Source organism: Melanaphis sacchari, unplaced genomic scaffold (genome assembly GCF_002803265.2).
Source record: "Melanaphis sacchari strain LSU unplaced genomic scaffold, SCAv2.0 Contig11_pilon_pilon, whole genome shotgun sequence".
NCBI classification, from domain to species: Eukaryota; Metazoa; Arthropoda; class Insecta; order Hemiptera; family Aphididae; genus Melanaphis; species Melanaphis sacchari.
The window spans coordinates 2,910,733-2,934,911 of NW_020270469.1; the positions used below are offsets into that span (position 1 = coordinate 2,910,733).

Genomic DNA, 24,179 nt, shown 5'->3' on the forward strand with positions numbered 1-24,179 from the left:
ATAGCAATGGAACAACCTCCCGTTATACAGGGTGCGGCATAATGGACTCCCACATTTCCGAAGTGAATTAAAAAAAAACGATACAAGATAAAGAAAAAAAATTTTTATTTTTAAAAACTATATTATATAAGGTTTTTTTAAAATTATTTTTTAAAAATTATATCGTCTAAATGATTGCCTTGACGAGCAACGCACATATGGAGCCGTTCTCGAAAATTTTCCATCACTTTCGCCAGCATATCGAGTGGAATCGCGGAGATTTCTTGACGGATGGCCTCTTTTAGTTCTTCAATGGTTCTTGGTTGATGTTTGAAAACTTCAGCTTTGAGGTATCCCCATAAGAAATAATCACATGGGCTCAAATCAGGGGAGCGAGGAGGCCATGTAATGTTTTCCCTTAAAGAGATCAAGCGACCAGGAAACATTTTTTGCAATACAGCACGAGAACAACGGGCTGTATGAGCTGTGGCCCCATCCTGTTGAAACCAGAAGACATCATTATTTTCATACTCTTCGATTTTCGGGCGTAAAAAGTTCTCCAACATCTCGCAGTACCGGTTGGAAGTCACAGTAACTGTAACATCACCCTCTTCAAAAAAATAAGGCCCCACGATGCCTACCGAGGACAAAGCACACCAAACTGTTACTTTAGGACTATGAAGAGGTCGTTGGTGTATTTTTAGAGGGTTTTCAGCAGCCCAATAACAAAAATTTTGTTTGTTCACTGTGCCAGAAATGTGGAAATGTGCTTCGTCGCTACTCCACACAATACCGTTGGGAGGCACAACTTTAAGGATTGCATTACAGCAATCTTTTCGTTTTCCCCAATCTGTTGGACTTAATTCCTGAGTTACCATAATCTTATATGGGTGTAATTTAAGATCACAGTGCAAAATTCGCCTTACCGTTCGATCCGATATCCCGAGAGCAGAGGCATGTTTCCGAGCAGAACGCGACGGAGACTGCTCTATCGATGTTCTTACTGCGGCAATGTTTTCCGGTGTTCTCACGGACTTGGGACGTCCAACCGGTTTTTTAGGCATTGCAGATCCCGTTGCTCTTAAATTTTGTACCCAATTCAAAATCGTTTTCCGATCAGGGACACTTTCGTTTGGATTCAAACTAAACCGAGTGCGAAATGCTCTCTGTGTCGCGATCACACATTCAGCGTTTTTGAAAAATGCCTCAATAACGAAACCACGTTGTTCACCAGACCACGGCATGATGACGACTAAAAACCTTATTAATAATCTAATCTAGCGAAATAAACCACTTTAATTTAATCAGTTTAATTACGCGCTAATGATTATTTGAAATATGGGAGTCCATTACGCCGCACCCTGTATAATATAATAATACCTATATAATATCGGGAGAGTGCGTATAATCGTTTGACGTCGATCGTAAATCGCATTTCACCACCACACCCGCCACGAGGGTCGGTCGTACAATACAATACCAGCACACCACTACACTGTTTGCAATCATAACGAATAATAATAATAATAAAAATAATAATAGTAACAAAGATAATGATAATAATAATCCTGTGCAGCTCTCCAAGCGCGCGAACGCGACTGCTCAATAAAAGTTTCGTTTGCATCAACTTTCCCACATCGCCTCCTACTACCCTAAATCCCACCACTGACCACCTACCGTGGATCATCATCACCATTATTATTAGTAGTAGGTAACAGAAAAAACAATTTCTATACATCTAACACATGTTATCGAGACACTCCTATCATTGAGGTACATATACTTCGCAATAAGAATGGTTCGTAGATAGTGCGTCATTTGGGTGGTAAAAAAAAGTGTACATGTTAACAGGGATAAATGAGGGGAATATTATGAGATTAGCTCGTACTTCGATACTATTTCAATTTTAAAGGATACATTTTTTGTTTTTAAATGGGTAGTTTACTAAAAGGTATAATACTTTAATCATTAACAATACCTATTACAATAGGTATACTGAATATTTTTATAGTTTATCAACTTTTACAACGGGTATTTATTAGTTCTTCTTATAATTTTTTTCTTTATTTAAAAAAAAAAAAACTTCAATAAATAAGAAAATATACAATTAATAATATCAAAATTAATGGATAAAAATAAAGTACATTCTCCTGTGTTTTTTTTCTAGTGAAGAGATAAAAAAATTACAATAACAACTATCTTTGATGAAGGGCTTTACAATTATTATTTCTAAAACCATATTGAATATTTTGAACTATTATTTTTATTTTTAATAGTTAAATAAATTATTTTAAGGAATTTATGATATCTTCGTTTTAAAACAAGAAGAGGATATACCTTATTCTGATAAGACAAATCGTTATGATAAATAATATAAATAACTACGACAATGGTTTCAACATAATTTAATTCATAATCAATTTTAATTATTATTTATATTTTACAAACTATACATATGTTTAAAAAAATGACGATTAATAAATATATCTGTTTTATTTGTATAAAAATAATAGACAAATGTTTATGTTTCCTTTATTTGCTTCGTACATTTTAATAAAATATGTTTTTAATTTTTATTTTTTAATTATTAAAAGTATATTATTACCTAATAGTTTAAGATCACTGCACTACAATATAAACCTATACAATACCTTGAATAATATACCTATACAACAATAAAATATTATTTTTTGTATTTTTTGTTCAAAAAAACATTATGTATAGGTCACACACGTGGGATACTAGAATGGCCAACAATGGCGGAGTTAATGAAAATTGCTCTAAACCATTTCGTGGCTACCCTTGCAGGATAACCCACGACGACAATGACGTCCTCCCCTGGAGGCCAACCTGTGATCGTGCCCTCGCACAACTTAGTTTAGTTTATATTATATATAATATGTAATATAAATAGTTTACACACACCAAGCGTGGTATGTATAAATATACGAAATGCTCGTGCCACGTACGATGATGACCCATGGCGTCGAACCCCGTAATATTGACCCAACCTTTCTCACGTTTATTTATTAATCTTTTTAACTTTTAAAAAATTATTGACAGAACTATAAATCTTTAAACGAAAATATATAATTTAGATTTTGTAATTTTTTTTAGAAGCAAATCGGATTGCAAATATTACATTTTTCTTTTTATTTATTTTGACATATTGATTTTAAATATTAAATATATACTTATAAAACTTTTAAAGACGTTCAGTTAATTTTTCAACCAATCATTAAATAATAGGTGTAATCTACTCGTATATAATTATATCAGTAAATTGTGGATTACGCGAGTACGTTAACAAAAATGAACTTTAATTTAACAACAAATTACGGTCAACGTTTTTTATTTAAATGACTGTTTTTTAGTATAAATATAAATAATTTATTACCGTTAATTACATATTTTTACTATTATTTAATTTTAATTTAGATTTATATAATAAAACAGATAAATGCGTTGAACTATATTATATACTGTAAACTGTTATTAAATAAATGAAACAAGTAAAATTAGCACAAAAACTCAATTATTAGTATGTATCATAAATTATAACTTAACACCGCTGTTACTAATAATTTAGTTATTTAAATTCGAAAATATTCTTATTGTTTTATTTCTATTTGTTCTAGCTGAATAGTTAATACTGGAATTAATTACATTTACCTAAAACTAATCTTCTCAAATTCAAGAAATACATAAGACTATAAATCATAATTTACTCTAAAGTTCAGAGAGTAAATGTAGAAATTAAAATATTTGGATAAAATTATTCCACTAAACAAATTAGTTTATTCAGAATAAAATATATTCAACCTTATATTACTTTATTTTTTAGAACTTAATTTTCAATCTTAAATATATTGTATTTAAATTTTACTGAAAATATATTTTTTTAATAAAATATCAATTTATTTTATTTTATTAAGTATAATCTAATCAGTAATTAAATATAATAAGTGAATATTACACATGTTATAAATAATAATTATACTCAAGTACTAGTAAAAAATATGTACAATCTGAGCTTTAAGATAAAATATAGTAAAGACTTTTATAACTTGAATTGTTCTATCAATTGGTTTACCTTTAAAATAATTTATCTTTTTTTTTTACAAAAATCTCGATTATAAACCATAATCAATAGTTAAATTACTTTAAAGTGTATTTAAAAATGCACCGATAGTTTTAATATATTTATTCTACTTTATTTTAAATAATATATAGAACAAAAAAAATTCATAGAATAATGTTACGTTTATATTTTTATTATTTGTATAAATATCATTATTATCAAAAATCAGAGTTTCGTTTCTCATACTATTGTATGAACAAGAATGCACTGAAAATCTGATAAAAGATATTCCCAACAAGAAACCATTCAACCGAATTAACTAGATACGGTGATCAGGACAAGAGAATTTTTGAATTGCGGTATCCTACAGTTATTAGAAATCCACCATTTTTAATCTTGCTAGAATACTCTAGTGTTGTTGTACTGAGTTTTCTCTGATTTTCTAGACATCGTTTCTAATATAGTATCTCTGAGAGAATAATATGCTTTTGCGTACTGTGCAATAAAATATGTGAAAAGTTAAATATATAAATAATGCTAATGGGGCAGAGGTATGAAATCGAAAGTTTTTACACAATTACACACGAACCAACTCATATAATAATTTTAGAATTATGAATATAAAACTTTTTAGTAAATCATTTAAATTGTATGGAACAAAACTTTTGGCTCATGTATAGATAGGTACACATTTATCGCATTTTATTCAATTTACAGGATATAAAATATAAAAGAAACAATACAACTTGCATCATTATTTTTATTTTTAACTAGTTCTGTGTTAATTTATATTAATTTAAGTTTTTATAATAAAATGATACAAAAATCGTTAATTTTTGTTTATATGTCCAATTTTGATAAAATTATGTTTTAAATATCTATAAAAATAATTTGTTTGTATATATACATATTTTTTTTTCTTTCTTAGGTTACTATAATAAAAATATATAAGTATTCTCATATTAAGTTTTTAAGCTTTTTGATTGAACAAAACAAATTTTTATCAAAATAATTATATTATTTAACAAAAAATTAATAACTTAAACAAAATTTCAAATTTCAAATGCCTCTAAATGTAGCTTAAAAAGAACCAAAAACAAAACCAAATATTGTTGGTTACATAAATATACATGTAGCCCACAATTATCTTAAAAGAACTGTACAATTTCTAATTTCTACTCAAAATATCAACTAAATTAAATATTCTACTAAAAAATACACTTTTTAAACAACTTTAATGCTCTAAAATATAATGACAGACACAAACAAATAAATAAAACCATAATTATTATAAAACCAATACGTTCATTGTTTCACTCAGTTTTTTTTTTTTTTTTTACAAAAATGTATATATTTGTAAATTATTTAAATTATCTAAATTGTATAATCTTTTAAATCATGTATAAAAATACATATTATTTAATTAATACATTATGCTGATATTACTTAAATAAATACCTAAATTGTATGCTAACTATCGATTATTTTATTTGAAAATTATGTGGTTTTAATGTTATAATGGTTTCAAATATTTAAATAAATACATTAATGACTTATTAACCGCAATTCATTTTATCAGAATTGTATTATTCTCTGAAAGATTTTGTTACACAGAGAATTATAATTATCGTTAACTAATTAATTATGTTCATAATAAATGGAAATGACAAACATGGAAATTGGAAAGCGTACATTAATACATTTTCAAAAACTATAGCTTCTATAGCTCTGATGAATTATAAATCGAATAAACAAATTTAAAGAGCTCACCATTCTCGATAAATAGCTATAGCCATTTTTCCTGCTCAACTTACAATTTTTTTTTTTTTTTTTTTATATTAATTTCATTCTTATTAATCTCCCGCCTTCTACTTTGAATAGTGTCCCCTGGGAGAATAAACTTGCGGCAATGTGGATGTAATTAATATAAAACTCACAGTTAATATTTATTTAATTACGGGACCTACTCAACAGTTTATTATTTCTCTTTTTCCATTACCTCATCAATTTTTAATCCTCTTGTTATTTACGCACAAAGATCATACACTCCTATTAATTCATTTTAACGTCTTACATTTACTATAAAAAATAATAATACGTATTTAATAATATTATTTGAAATTTTTGTATATTTATCAAAGAAGTTATTAAACTGTCCTTGGCAGGCACTTGATAATACAATGTTTACAATTATGTACATTTTAATACATTTTTAAACACACGATTATGTTATCATAATGTTTTAAAAATCAAATAATATATATAATATATAAGTTATAATTTATATACATTTTGCTCTTTTAAAAACATGTCAAATTTTAATAATTTGATTGATAGATAATGTAACATAAATTAAGCCTATAATAACGACCAGCGTTAAATTTTATGGCAACCTATAATATTATACAAGAGAGCCGAAATATTTTAATTCTTAATAATGTATTTATTGTATTGATCAAATATGACAGTATGGAATTAAACCATTAAAATAAATTTACTTTTTGTTTATTATTAATAAAATTATTTAACTAGCAGCTATAAACTATAAAGTATATTATTTGTAATGTGTATAAAAAGTTAATATATACTATAACTTATAAGACAATTAATAAATGACCCATTTGCTTATCTTTTACTCCAAAAAAACTCATTGTGACGATTAAAAGCAATTAAAAATTAATTATTATCAGATAGTTTATGAACTACTTTTGATTTTGTGTAGTATACATGGACCACCATAAAATTGTTTTAAGTTTTTCTATGCAATAATAATATATTCACTAAATAAATTTGGGGTTTGCATTTGAAGTTTAACTTTTACGGTAGAGAAATATTCTCAAAAATATATGTGGAAAGTTATACAATTCATTAGAGTTTAAATTGAAAAACGTAAATCCCTGAGAAACCAGGAAAAAAACTTTCAACTTCGACACATTTTTTCTTTTACAGCCCATCAATTTACGCCACACTCAATTTAAACTCGAGCACATTGTAAACTCTAAACCTTTACACGCGTTACTAATAACATTCAAATGGATGAAGGTTTTTATTCCAAAAATTAAATTTTCAATTCTTCTTTTATTAAAAGAATTAAAAAACTTTTCCCTTGAAAAAAAAACCTATTTTTATACATCACCATCCTTCAGATACAGAATGAAAACTTTTCCGCATCAAAAACAAGACAAATATTATTCAGTTGGAATATGCCTAACTATAAGCATTTGAATCCAATTAATTTATGATGAGTCTCAAATGTAAAATGTACTAAAGTTATCAAAAAAATAGTACAAGTTGAATAATCTTTATAAAATGTACACAAAGATTTAATTTTATAAAACCATTAAAAACAATAACCATAATATTACTACATCTTTAATATTATAATCAAATTAAAAAATGTTAAGACGACAAACTTTTGTTTCAAATACTTTTTTTTTATTAAACAAATCCGCTGCAAAAAAAAAACCACTGGGTGGTGTTCAAAAACTCTATTTAATTTAATCGATATAATGTGTATGTATACTATTTAAAACAATCAGATTTCATATACTATAGTGTAATAAATTCATGCATATTTATTGTTGTTTATAACAAAATATTAAGGATTTCGCTATATTATTTTAAAATTATTTAACTACTAATTTAAATAGAAAAACTAGATATATTCAAAGCATAGGAAAATCGTATATACGTAATAATATTATAGTTGTAATACGATTCAAATATTAAAAAAAAAAATGTTTGATGTTCCCGAAAATGTTATTATTATATATTTAATCACGATCAATATTGAGGTATTATGATTTATATTTGAATCCGATTAACATATTATATGTTGCTTAATATACCTACATATATTAAATTTAATATAAATGTGTGTGTGTGTGTGTGTGTGTGTGTGTGTGTGTGTGTGAATCTATCTATATGTGTATATATAATATATATGGATGTTCGGAAGTAATGCGTTTAATTTAAGTACTTAGGGATTTTCATGAATCTGCATAAAAAAAATATTTCGTGTAGGTATGAACCATGTATACAAAATATAAGCAAAAGAATACTATTTCAATATTTAAGCCCAACATGCATATCACACGTATCACTTATTTCAGTATAATCAGATCAACTTGATAACTGATAAGGTACAATCTCACTAGAATCATGTTCTAATAGATGTATGAATACTTTATTTAATTATACAATAAATTATCCATTTAGAAATTGATAAATATATTACTTCATATTTGTTCATTATTTCGGTTAATAATAAAAAGCAATTTTGTTTTTTTATTCCCAATAAAAGCTTTAAAATATACATTAAAAAAATGCTAAGTAATAATAAAAAAATAATATAATTTTACCTTGATCGGCGAGTCGTTGGATCTTTCATAACCATAACTTCAGTTATTTCTCCGAACTTACTAAAGTACTCTCTCAGGGATTCTGAAATAAATAAATAAATGACGACATCAGTATACAAATAGCAGTATAATATAGTACACTAATAGTTTTTAACATTAGCTTATTAAATTTCAATGATAACGAAACTATCATAATTAAGACAAATCAATAAATATTTTACCTATGTAATTTACAACGTGATAAAATAATAGGTACATGAATCTAATTTAATTTAGTTTTCTCACACTAAAATACTAATAAATACTTTTTAGCCTTATACCAGTTATATCTAAGTGTATAAACACATAAGCCTTGTATCATTACACAAAAAAAATAATAATAATTGCCAACTAACTTAACTCCGTCATTTTTTAAAAAGTTTCAATAAATCAGTTTGTAAATTTGTTTTTGAAAAAAAACGCGTTATTTTTTTTATCTTTTTTTTCCTCGATATTCATTCAAAAACCAGGCAACCCTCCAGTTCTCTCTGTTCCTACTTCCTCTAAATTCCTTAATGTAATAGTTTTAAAAACAATATTCTTATTATAAATGAAAAATAAACATCCCTCACACTAAATTTAAATTTATAAACTGACATTTTTTCTTTCACCGATTACACCAGTTATAAATGTTTTAATTTAGTACCCATCCTTTATTTTCCTCGAAAAATTCAGGTTTTATTCAAAATTTATCCGACTGGAACATTTGATATAATTATTTAAGTAAAACACACTATGTATTGTTTACTCAAAAAGTACGCACGTACAAAGTATGTTTGACGTCGATGGTGGTATGAGCCATGAGGGAACACTTTCCCTCTAATAAATTCATCGGTGGAAATATGAGTACAAGAGCGTAGAATCTCGGGAAATACGACGACATTTCTCTCACATTGAAAACGTATACAAATATTTTACATTCCCAATAGATTCGTATAGTTGCACGTGAACATATCTCCTCAAAATATTTTTCCTCTATCATCATCTCTCTCCCATGGTCTATTCATCCATCTCACCCCATGCCTGCAGGCTGTACATTGACCTGCCCGTGTAGAAGCTTTCGTTAATGCGATATGTGCATAACATTTACACGACATTGTCAGTAATGCGTTGGTTTTCAAAATTGTCCATATCTTCTATCCATCCAAAAACTAAACATGAATTTTATAATAAAACAATTATGATATGGTGATTATGCAATTAACATTCTATGAAAAATTATCTCTACCGTTGAATGGTAAAGTAACAAATCTAGGTGTCCAATTCTTTGATTTTTTTAAATTTTTAATAAAATTGTAAAATCAAAGATTATTTTGAAACAATAATAAAATTTAATAAATAAATAAAAAATTGTTTTAATAATGCCTGCATGACTTTAAACTGAATTTATTTGTTATTTAGACAATTAATTAACCTACTTTCTGCTGCTTTAATTAGCCGTATCAAATATAAATATTATAAGAATATAGAATGTAGGTAAGTAATTATTGAATATTATCTTATTTATTTAATTTCGGTCAGACAACAATATAAATTAACTATATTGTCTATATTATTATATTATTGTAAATTATGATGCATATTATATTTATACATTAATTAATAATAAATTATACTTTAATGATATAATATAAATAAGTAATTAACTTTAAAAAATATTGTGCCTCTTAGGTATAGATTTAAAAAGAAAAAAAAAAGAAAACTTTAAAAAATATTTAGTTATGTACATTCTTAATTTTTTGTGACAAAATATTGAATCTCTCACTTGTTAATTATTATACTACTACTCCTTCAGCACTCCCACAAATCTACGTCACAATATATTATAATGATGTTTATGTTTAGATATTTTGTAGTAAACGGCGAATGATCGAGCGGGAAAAAAAATAGTTTACCGGTGCTCGTATAATCAGAAGATTAATTCATTAACAAAATTATACCTAACGATATTATACAAGTATTTAAACAAGTACTAACGATTAACTAACAACGCGTGCTATGATAGAATATTATAATATTTGTAATATTTATATTATAAAATAGATGATAGATATATTATACCGGATTAGTCATACCTTTGTTTTCTAAGAGGGTCATCCGTTAAATTTGTCAAAGTAAGACTGTAATAGTTTCCAGCGGTGGCCGAAAAGTGTGTTGAAAAATTCATCTCTTTGCACTTAAAGATTATAATATTTTGACAAAATTTGTATTCGTCAAAAAAACTAGCACATACGTCATCTTAATCTAAATACCAGCGACTATATAAATAATAAAGCGTTTTCTGAAATTAAAATCGATACCAACCAATCTGCAGACTTGCAGCAATACCAACTATTGGTAGTAATTTTTGTTCGAATAATAAAAATTGAACCGTTCACAAACTTTCAGAAATCCCCGCCGTTTTTGTATAACCAACGTGGTTACCACTTACCAGTATTAAGTATTTTGATGTTTTTCCAACAAATTAAAATTCTAGTAATTTGACAGTTTTTAATTTTTTATTATTTATTTATTTATGGCATATAGATACATAGAAATAATATATTATATGTCAAAATTAATAAATGCAGTAATAAGTACTTTATCCGAATTAATTATTATTACCGTTCAATGGATTATGACGCATCCATCGACGCGTATTGAAATATATACCTGAACGACGAATTTAAACTCATTTTTAATTTTATACTACTATATATTTAATTTTAAAAAAGAATTATTATAGATACATTTTTAGGGGTTTTATTTTTTGTATCACTGTTGTAAAAAAAAAAAAAAATGTTATAAGTATATCTTTCAGTACGGACTACGCAGACATCGTTAATTATATTGCGCACATAGTCGAATAATACATAAAGGAACAATAAACAAAAGATTTCAAAAGTGACACCCACGCACGGCCCACGGGGATTTCCGATCGCATTTAATAATGATATAATATACATATTATTTGGAATACTAATTTATCGACACAGAAATAATATTATTAAGAACAAAATAATATACACATTTCTCACACATCTACCCACGCTGCAGGCCTCGAGGAGATTTTTTTTATTAGAACAAAGTCCGCAACATCTAAGGCCATTGGACCAACATCATTATTCATTCTTCAAAATTATTTTTCGTTATTATACATTATTAAATATTATTAAAAGTCGATACATTAAGTATAGTTAGATCTTGCTGATTAGTTTTAAATTCAGAGAGAGAGAGAGAGAGAGAGAGAGAGAGAATATTTTAATATTGAAATTACATTACGTCGTCGAGAGAAAGAATATTATATCATTGAATGTTTTCTTCGTGAGAATATGCACAAAATTAAAATCGTCGAAAAAATAACATTCTCATAAATCAATTTGGTTAGTAGAAGGAGTGACATTAGTTATTAATTTAAAGATTTAATTTTAAAACATGTGACTTTTTGCCTATATTTGTATGCTATACATATCATAATAATTGTCGTGATGATTTCGGTTACGATTTGACGAAAACTAGTTGTTTACGATCGCAGTTACACGTTGTATGTGGATGTATTGCGAATACTTTGACTCGGTTCGTACCACGTCAGCCGAACGTAACAGATTTTTCCGCTAGTATGTCAGCTAAGAGGTTCCCCGTATCCCGCGTCTGACTAGTGGAGTTGTGATTTAGTTGTGACGTAGTCCGTAGAGGTGTGAATGAAATTTAATTTAATAATAACACGACATGATAACAATCAATAACTTATCTTGTCGCCTAAAGAATACGGATTCCAGACTATAATGTTTTTCTTGCATTCCAGTTTGACATGTCTTAAACAATTTCGAAAACACAACATGTCAACCACCCTCTCACCCAAATTGGTAAATTATGTTAATCAATTTTTCCTCATACAGAAACTACATTATATAGGTTAATTGTACCTTTAAATTAGTTGTGCCTGACACATGATTTCAACCAAAGTTTTAATACAAGACGTCGTGTCACAAAATTGTTCTGTTTAACTGTATCTGAATAATTTAACAAAAAACATTATACCGATTTATACTTTGTTAACTACGTTCACAAACATTATCATAGTACGCTGTATAGCCGTATAGGAACTATATTATCATAAAATTAATGATACAAATGGATTTACGTGTATCTATTTTTTTTATTTTATTAGTTTATTGCCAATAAAAAATAATATACAATAATTTTATTAATATGTCTATTACTATTACATGCGACCGTACACAAATACGATATTATGAACTGCAAGTAAAAAATTAATCGATGGATGCTAGACAAATAAATTTCATTTATTTTTCACAATTACTATTATTTTTTTAACAAATATTGATAATTACGTATACAAACAAATTGCGTTTCATTATATACCATGACCGCCATTCTAAAATACTATAATCGCAACAGCGATGCGCGATAGGAAATCAAAATTATTTTTATGAGTCTCACACAGATACACACAATAACCTATAAACATTTATACATTTTATACAATCGCATTATGTATATCAATAGTTTCGTCTCGTTCACAATTCTATTTACACCGATAATGTACTCCAAGGATATTATAAGTTATAACTATTGTTTTGCTAAGATTGTTCAGTTTACTTACTGTTATAATGTGTATTTTATACTTATGTGCAGAGATACGCAAGTCGAATTAATCAAAACCAAATCAACATTTAAATTCTATAAAGTTTGTCATTTTTTAGATTTGGAAAAAAATTGAAGTTATATTGTCTTTTAGTTGATGATTTTTTTTTTTTTTTTTTTTTACGAGTCTGTGATAATTTTATATTGCGGGCCATATGAAGGTAAAAGAGTAAAACGCCCAAACTAAATACACACGACATAATTTTAATTATTTTGGTTTTTTCTTATCAATTTATGCACAATTAACTAAAACTATTGACTAAAATATATGGAATAACAATTTACTTTAAATGTATAGAATTCAATTTTAAAAAAGTTCGAGTCTTTTTGACTTACAGACTATTTTATAATAATATACTATGAACATTTTTAATAATTGGAAAACCCGAAATTGTTGTAGGCATAGGTCATGAAAATTTCGAATTTTCCATCGAGTTTCACCGAGAGCCGTTATTCGTTTTGCGTTAGCGTTTTTTTCATCCACTCGGTGTACACAGAAATATTATATTGTATAGTATTTTAAAATATTCAAAAGCGCGATCAACTGCCATAAATTAATTCAATCAACAACTGCTGCGTTTCTATTATTATAAGTTATAACAAAATAACCGTTGGTGTGTAAAGTATTTAACGGAACGGATAATTGTCACTAAACAATAATCGAACGGTGTACGGCATAAAAGTATAATAATAATAATATACATTAAAACGAACAATAATCATTTCTAGGAAATAGATTTCTGGGAAAAACACAACGCCAAAATACCAGGAATTATGTCTGAGTGGTTGGGGAGGTGGTTAAATTGGACTTTTCGGAACCCAAACGACGCCGTTACCACCTCCGAGAACAGACTACTAGGTATCGGTCGATAAATAATAATATTATGCACATTCACAATTTTATTCTGCCACATACGTCATATTATTATTATAACCGTGATCTCGCGTGCGGTGTTCTGAGAAGCGAGCAGTACGTGATCGGTCGTCAGGTGGATATTATTATGTTACTCCACAGACGTAAAAACCTCAACAATTTTGAGATTGATTTTGTTATTCATATTTTTAATTATTACAATTATTAGCATTGTATAAAACTATTATCAATGAACAAAACAAAATAAAAATTTTAAAACCAACATCAAGAATGCAGCTTTACTAGGAAATTATTAATCACTCTGAAAAAATCTAATTATAAACTACCTTTTCCATTTAATATGCCAAATAAATATTTATTTTATACTTTATTGTTATTGTTTTCACTTTCATAAAATTAAAAATAAACACGTATGTGACCATCGGTTAAATAATAAACAACTTCATTAAATTTCTATTTTGTAAATGATTTTGAATGTAAATTTTTATTCAAAAATTTTTGAAGGGACATCGACAATCATTTTTTTTGTATTATTTACATTTTACTGTCTCATACCAGTCATACCATACTATAATAATAAATAATGTTTAATATACACACGTAATTGTCGTATATGTTTTTATAACGCAACGATTGTCGAAATATTTTTCAATTAAAATTATTTAATTTTCATAAATTTCTATTTAATAACTGTGTTTTAATAAATTGTATATTATTTGTAATATATATATATATAATAAAAAAAAATTTAATATTTATAGTTAAAAAAAAAAATCATTTACGTATGAAAAAAAGCATAATTTATTTTCATATACTTAAACATTTTAATCAGGATTAAACACGAATAGAAATAATTATGTTTTTGTCGCAAGTATTAAAAAAATATACCTTAATTTCAAAATCTAAGTCTTGATATTTTAATTTAATAATATGGTTTACTTACATTTCTCGTTGGAGCTATTTACTATATTATTTTTTTATAAATTTATAAGTTTATAACGTATAAAGTGTTGGCACTAGATTTTTTTCCGTTCGTACTATTTACGATCAATGTTATTGTAAAGCTTTTTAAGTTTGATATATTTGATTTTGATTTTTCAAGTAATTTAATGTGGATCCAAAATAGAATAATTGTATAATATTTTTTTTTTTAATTTCCCAAAACGGAACGACATGTATTTCGCTTCCATACCATTTTTTTTTCGTCGAACCGGGCTACTTCAATGAATCGAAAAGTCGTTGACAACTACATTCGAAGAAGGTAATTAATAATAATTATTATTTTGCATGATTAAAACGTGGTACATTTCTTCGTTTTCAAAAAATGTACACATAATATTCCGATATTTGTATTAGACTTAATATTTTCAGAGAAAAGTTTTTAATATTGTATTAATATATTATGATTTCAATCTATTATACAACCAATAACAGGAGAATTCAATGAATTCTAATCTATAAATAGAAATTCCAAAAAAATTTGAGGAGTCTAATGAAAATATAATCTCTGTCGCTCTATGTGACTTATTCCCCGTTTTGTTGCCCGGTGGTATATCACACAATATGTAGTGTCTTAAATATTCTTTTAAACCGATTACCTATCGAAACAATCCAATATTTTTTTTTTCAAGAAAATCATGATAATTAAATTAAATTAAAAAATATTCTTATTTTTTCTTTTCATAGAATGGGGTAGTGCTGTACTCCCTTACCTATTTATTCATTCATTTTAATGCAGTGAATGACATTGGAAGAATAAATATTTTTTCGTAGAATTTACTAAGCAAATTTGCAAGTACATCTTTTAAATTCAAATAATTGTTTTTATCACCTCGAATACGCGCAACAATAACAATTTCAAGCCAATGTCACGATCTGTTTTTTTTTATGACTCCATGTTTACGAACTGTTTATATTTATGTAATACATTGCTTCTAATAATATTTTTGCATGCGATTAATGATACAAATCCGAAAATTGTGCAGAATTATTTTTTTTGACCAAATAACGTAAATTGGTTCTCGTATTATTTGTTTTTTATACATATATGAAACATACCTGAATATACTATTATTTTTGAAACTCCAGTTTTTTTATTACACACATATTATAAATATAAACTCTGTGTAATCTTGCCCTAAGGCCACCGCCACGCATTGTTTTTATTTTGTTTTAATAACTGCGACATTTTATGCGAATTTAAATGGAATATATAATTTTATTATAGTGTTAAGTGTTTAGATAGTGAGAAACAGTGTGTGCCCACGCAATTTACGTTTTGTACGAGAAGAGGGCACTATGTTATTTATTTTGATTTAGTAATCAAATCAAAACATGTACACGATTGTTATACATGAATGATTTTTCGACTTTTAACTTTGTGTTACACCAAATATGGTATAGGGTTGAATCATTTCACTATTTATATTATATCTGTGTAACCGAACGACAAAAAAAAGAAAACTCGGCTCGTGGTTATACATTTACCACGCTTGTACACGGGTTTAATGGATAATAATATTGTGTTCTATTATTGAAAATAAAATAAATGGTTTAAACATTTAAAAAAAACTCCAAAATGAAATGAATAAGCGCGCTTCATACGAGAACACACACACACATATATACTATAAAGCATAATATATATTACACTTATTATGATGTGAGTACTTATATAAAATAATATTATAATATACAATATTATAAATATACCGTTGCGGCGAACCTACAATATATAAAAGTATATATCCTCATTTTACTTAAATCTATATAGATACCGAACTATAAATGTATAATCATATTATTCATATAATAAGTAAATAATGCAACGCTGTGGAACTGTGGAAGTAACAGTCATCAGCTCGCATTATCAAATGTACTAAATACGTCATGTATAGGTACCGTAAATATGCGCGTGTATAAAAAAAAAAATACGTGTGGTAGTATCCATGGTCGAGCGGTGTAGTAGACGGAATAAATGAAAAGTATTTATATCAAATGTAGTTATAACACAACAAGAAATAAAGTGTATCACGTAAAAATGAATAAAAAGGTAAATCAGAAAAATATCACTGTTATTATATTATTTTTTGTCGTCAGGGTGAAATTATTGTTCCATGCGCATAAACCCCCAAAAAAATAAATATATTTATTATATCAAACTCACGCGTTCATATATATTGTAATATAATAATAATAATAAATTGGGGTTAAAGCTTTTGGGCGTGCGCAATGTTACGTTTAAATGGACTTAACGGGTAACAAATCATAAACGCGTTGCGATACACTCACACATATTATGCATGTTATATATTCAGTACATATATATACGGATAAAGGTATCGCGATTTTTATTAACAAGGGCCAGTGAAGGTGGGGGCGATATTTATGTGCGACACATACAACGTAAACCACGCTTGTGTGTGTGTGTCCCCCTTGTGGCTTAATCCTTGCAGGCGTATATGATATAATATATATTATGTGTATGTGTGCATGTATATAGTATATCTGTATTATGACATAGAAGCAGTTATTCCGAATTAGACGCCCGTCTGATGGGTTACATTTTTCAATTCCGGAAAGGATTTTTTCTATCCCTCTTCAGCAGCGACGCAAGCGGGATCCCTTTCGATCATTTATCATCCCTTATCAGTCTTTCCGGAGCGCGCCCGCGTGCTCGTATGAACAAAAATTTCCCGCGATTTTTCATTCGAAAATATCGTGATAATAATAATAATAAATTACAGTGTAATATTAATTATTGCATCGTCGAGATCATTAACTGATGAATGAGCACAATATACGTACATACTGAACGAATACACGACGTATTGTATACAATGACTATATTATTATGTACATTGTTAAGTATACTAAATTAACATCATGAGATAGCCTTCACTACTTTATCACCTATATTTCAATATATCCTTAATACTTAATAAATTATGTAATACGAGAGAACAATAGTTGTTCTACTTGTTAATTAGTCAAATTAATAATAAAGTTTAAGTCTAAATACATATTGTCACATTGATTAAAAATGCATTATTTCGTAAAAAATTAGTTAATTATTATCTGCAATATGACATTTAAAAGAAATGAACATTTAATTTTTACTATATTTATCTTGACTAAAATATTTTAGCTGAAGCCAGAGCTGCAAGTTTCTTAGGTAAATTTAATATTTATAATTATTAGGTGTTATAATTTTTATTATTTTTTAAGATCTGAGAAAATTTAGCTTATTATTAATAGTTCGAAACAAACTATGACAAATGCAACAAAATCAAACACGTATAAATATTAATTGTCGTACGAAATCTGGATCACGTCGGGCGATCGTTATTCGAAATGCGATTTGAAATCCAAAGGGATCGTACGATGTCTGTCTGTATAAAATGATATATTATTGTCTATACGCCGACGGGAATTATTACCGATAACCACAAATTAAATCCCAAAAGTTAATTTTGTTTGAAATATTAAACGAATAAAAAAAAAAAATAAATAGAGTCAGTGAGAAAGAGAGAGAGAGAAAGAGAGAGATATAGAAAGAGAAAATATAAGAACTTGCGTTCTGAATAGTAATAGCAATAATAATAATCAAACGGTATCGTATTTATTATATTATTGACGACTACTGACGACGAATAAAATACAAAAATAACGACTTGAGAACCAGAAAGAAAAAATATCGTACCGGGATCAGCATCCTCACACAGTAACACACGGTAACGGGATTTCGTAGAAAAGTCATTTTTTTTCGTCGGCGCGCCGTACAGTAACACATATCATGTACACCGCTCGCCCGTACATACATGCCCACATATTTCACGGCGAGTTTGATATTAATTTTTTATTGGATTAGAGTTCCAATTATGATTTATGTGTAAAGCGACGTGCGATTTATATATATATATATATATATATATAACTGTATGTATATATATTTATTTGTGTATGTGTGTGTGGGGTCGCACCACGCGTTTCGCATGTTGTGCTTACAAAGTTTTTCCACGTTCCAATTTTGCCGAAACATCATTAAACCCACACGCGCGCGCGTTCGTCGCTCGCGATATATATATAATATTTCTTCTCTCGATCAATTGGTCGGAGTGAGGAGTGGTACGAAGATTGTTAGAGTGGTCGGAGGGGAGGGTGTTTTTTTGCCACCGTCATCGTTTAAATTCCAAATGCCGTCCGGGATATAGCTGCAGAGCGCGGCCTCGCGCAGGAGAGTTGCGGTGGAGTGGATATCATTTTCCGTGTTGTTATTTTCTCGGTCCGTCTATAGTCATGGAAGCGCGGCGAGGCAAGAACTTTCCGTTGCCGTCGTCGGCGCCCCAAACAAACAAACGGACCGCCGCCTCGTCAGAATCGTTCGAGTTTCTCTCCCTCTCTTTAGATTTGTAGTATCTCTTGCTATCTGTTTTTTTTTCACATGCGCTTTATCACTGATACTGCCTTTTAAATGAACCACAAAATCGCACTATGTTTGTTTTCGATTTTGAATTGTATATGCAATAACAAAAATAAAAATATATTATGAAATATTATTTTCAGATTCGCAATAACAAAAGCAATGGCGCCCAAATTATTATGCACACACTATGGAGTCTCCGGTCTTGCATATGAACTGCAGTTGCAACAATACCATCCGCGGTGCAACGTTATAATATTATATTACATAAATACGTATGGTTGATATGAAACAGTGAATAGAAGATATTGAGCAGTTGAGAGACGTGAAAATAAAAGAGAACACCGACATGCCTCGTACGAAATGAAATTACACGGAGGCCGCCGCCTTTAATAAATGACCCGGTGCCGCTGTCGTATAAATTATGTCGGCTTTAATTGGACGGGTACGTATTTTTTTCCTTTCGTTTTCTTTTCTATGTCTTGGCGGAGGTAGAGTGGGGGTTTTGTGTGACAGTCAAGTCTTGACGCCTAAATAACACAATAATAATAATAATAACGAAATAAAATGCGATTGGCATCTTATTTACAGAGGTTATCTACACGCCATCACCATCAATGGAATACACCGAGAAGTGACACTTAATCGCTTATTGGTATTAGCATGAAAAGGGGTATAACAAACTACATTAAAGTGTACATTTTAGCATTTATTATTTTAATATTTTGTATAATACAATAATAAAAATATTTTAATCGAATGTCTTTGCGATTTACATTATATTATAACGTTATTAAAAATGTATTGAAGACATGTATGATCCGTCATTATGTATGATGTATAATATTATAATATTATCATCACAACACGATGTGCCGGAGGTTAACCTTCCTACGTTTTTAAATTCAGAAGATACTTTCTTTATTGTCAAGTCATAATAATGTTATTATTATACACACATCGTCACGCGTCACTTTCGTGTTATAATATATAATAATAAATGCTATTAAAGGTTTATAGTGTTTAATAATATAATAATAAAATCTATATTTTATACACCGTTTCAAAGTTTTATTGGGAATTAATAATTCACAGAACCACACACACACCTAGGAATGAAAGAAAAATAGTTTTCAAATCCGTTTAGTCCATGACTTTTGAACGCCAAATAAAATACGCATTTTCGTACTTAATATAATATATTTATGTCTTATGTTTTTGTTAACGAAATAGCAGTTTAAATATTTTAAAAGATTAATGAGCGTGAAAATAAAGAAATAAAATTATATATTATAAAGTCAAGAGTTAAGCTGTATTCGACTTTAAGTCGTTCGTAATAGATGCACTACTTAAAGTTCATTTAATTTTTCCGTCACATTGCATCATATATGATTAAAAAAATTATCAGATCTGTATTACTATATAATCCATGTTTACTTAATGATGTTGACGATGAAATATTCAACAGTAGGTGCGTTAGTTTGATTTTTGACATGCCGCCAGAACACCATTGACTAATAATAATTCAAAACATGTGTTCATCTATTAATATTATGGTTTTTATGCTGCAGGTTCACACAAGCATCGGTACTTTAATGTTTTATATGCGTAACATTTAGACGCTTATATATGTGCATTTTCCTTTCCCCACCAACCTTGAATATAGATCGTGAATAACACGCAACCGTCATCCATCAACTAACGGCCGATATTAAATCTTAGCTGACAAAAGAGAGTATGGAAAAAATGTATAATATTCTAATATATATTTTGCCGTCAAACTTTTTGACAAATACAACGAACCTATTTATTATATTAAAAAATGTACGGGAAAAGTTCAAAACGGATCAGTAGAGTTTGAAAGACTTTCACCACCATCCTTGTCAAAATCGCTGACCATCATTATACCCGTACCAAAGGAAAAACACGATATTGACATTTTTAACAGAACTAATAAAAAAAAATCCTTTACTCATTTAATGTGTTTTAACTGAGCTATTTTCCTATATGCCAATTTAATTTAGTGTTTTATTACATTATAATAACAAAATATGGTTTAATCGTTACGCATAACAACATTTTATTGATCAATTTTTTTTAAAATTAATTCTCTTATACTCTGGTAAATATATTATATATAAAAAAAAAAAATACAGATGAGCAATTAAAAGGTTGAGGATTTTCTTTTGGTTAGGATTGATTTTATAATTGCTAATATAAAATGGTTAACAAACTCGATCCTTCATTTTGCTTGATGTAAAACTGCATTTTTACAATGGTTCCACTATTCAAATAATAATTATTGTATGTTGTAATTATTATCTCATGTATATTCCAATAGTAAAAAACTTGTTAATGTCTTATAATTTAAAAACATCTCTAAACATACAATAAAGTTGATTATTCGTTGAAAATAAAACGATCGAAAGTCGATCGTTGTATTGTAACGATAGAGTCGGAAAGTCATGCACGTTGCCACGCAGCGGCACAGTAAAAACGATAAGAATAACAACCATAAATAAATAATATACGTTGTTAACTTTTTAAAAATAAGACAAGGAGGGTTTTTTAAAAACTTTAGTAAAATAATAATACGAAAGACATAAATAACGGGTAATATAAGGTATAACGATGATCCTATTAAATGTATACTGACATTCTACGAGGTCCGATGATTTTTATTAAAACGGAAGATAAATAACGTTAAAAATTAACAAACATTTTACCAGCGCGTGCAGCTATTAGTGTGAACTGTGACGGTCGGAAAATTTAATTTTTTTTTGTTTTATATATTATATTATAAACTACACGCTTTCAGCCAGACGTACTGACGTACGACTTATGTACGTGTCGTATACTATTTTACGATCTCAGTGACGATCTATTGATCGTAAAGTTTTCCTGAAACTATGACAATTTAGCGTATTTCGTTTGTTATATAATTTTAAAATGTTTCTCATTCAATTTAATATTTTGCAATCTTCGCAAGCCGGTCTCGCGTTGCCGTATCGACATTATCGTCTCGGTACAACGATTATCACGTACATTGGTATATCACTCGCGCGTGAACATTATAAATCTATCACGATTACATAATATTATACAATAATAGCTTTAACGATGAAAAATGATATATTTATAGTTAGGGATGTATAACGTAATGCATAGTGATATCAAATTCCAAGTATGCAATACATTATTATAGTCGAATTAAAATCGTATATACGCCGAATCACTCTGTATAATTTTGCATAATATTAGTTTTTGCTACAACGGCGTTGTGCATACAAACAGCACAAATGAATTTCTTGCCGTTATATCTTAACTTCACCCACAGCCGCATTAAAAGCAGCAGCGGCAGCAGTTGACCCTAAATTGATTTAACAGCTTATACATCTCGGGTATATTAATAATAAAGGGAGACATATTTGGTTGGTCTGACCGTTCATTAAATTCCTGTTACCCTCTTAGAATTACAACGCGTGCACACACACACTTACATATACGTATACAATGATTGTGTGTGTGTACAAAGATAATAATATTATAATATGGTGTGTGTACGTTGGGTATGGGTCGTTGAAATTTATATGTATTTACGAATTTACAAGACATTACGGGCGGTTTTACTGAGCCCCGCCGTATAATATATAATATTATTATATATTGCAGCAATATAATATACGCCGTGCGATATTATATTTCCTATTATATACCTACCTACTATTATAATATTGTATACCAAAGTACAGCCGCACAGGAGCTTTCATTGTTATCGTTTATTGTTATTTTATTTTTCACAATCGTTATTATTATCTTTTTTTTCTCCCCTTTTCCCCGTAATGTTTACCGCCCACTCACCTACCATCAAACTGCTAACCTTTTGTTTGTGAAAAACCTCTACCTTTTCACGATGTTTGCCGAGCTTTAAAATTTAAACTGATGTTTGCCGCGCAGTCATTGTTATCCTGTCAACGGAGCAGTTAGGAGACAGTCAATTTGTTTTCAACGCGTAAAATATATATCTTATGTATATTATATAAAATATATAAATACTGCAATCTCGGTAAACACAGCATGTGTGGGAGATAATGTACGCGTTCGAGGTGTGGGGCTATGATCCAATTTTGTTGTATAACATTATACACACCAACATGTAGATTATTATTATATTATTATCGTGTACATAATAATAATATGTACTTTATACGTCATGGTGAGGAGCTAAAACTCTTGGGGCGACGCACCTTATCGCGTAGTACATAATATATAATAATAACGTACCTTCATTTTGTTATTATCAGCAGCGTGTCTATATTATATAATGTGGTTATATATTATTATTATTACTATAAAGAGCATAATATGCACATGGTAAGTAATAATTTAAGACCTCAGTTGTAATGTCAGAGAAAAAATTATTTTATCAGCATTGAAGATTTTCAAAAATAAAATTTACCACCAACTTAATTATAACAGAACTCTTAAAGGATTTCAGAGAGTTTTCCGCGCAGACGATAACTATATAGTCATTGTAAAAAATAATGATAGTAATGATATTACATTATTTGAAGATGTCGAATAAATTGCTGTTTGGGTATTTATATATATATATATATTATATATACCAACAGAAAATAATATTATAAGCACCTCGTCATTAAAATTGTAATTTTGAAAAAAAAAAACAGAACTGCTTTCCAAATTGCAACTTATGATGGGTATAATCCCTTATTATACTACTATTTAATATATTATAACACGTAATTGTATCTG

General features: G+C 28.3%; 1 protein-coding gene across 2 annotated transcripts in view; it reads right to left on the reverse strand.

The window, feature by feature from the left end:
• LOC112604358 (RNA-binding protein Musashi homolog Rbp6-like) overlaps window positions 1-24,179 on the reverse strand; it is a gene marked incomplete at its 3' end in the record, with an annotated part of 335,083 nt that overhangs the window by 141,438 nt on the left and 169,466 nt on the right. For both annotated transcript variants that reach the window (XM_025353345.1, XM_025353344.1), the window contains 1 exon segment: window positions 8,422-8,503. In XM_025353345.1, the coding sequence (XP_025209130.1) occupies window positions 8,422-8,503 (82 nt within the window).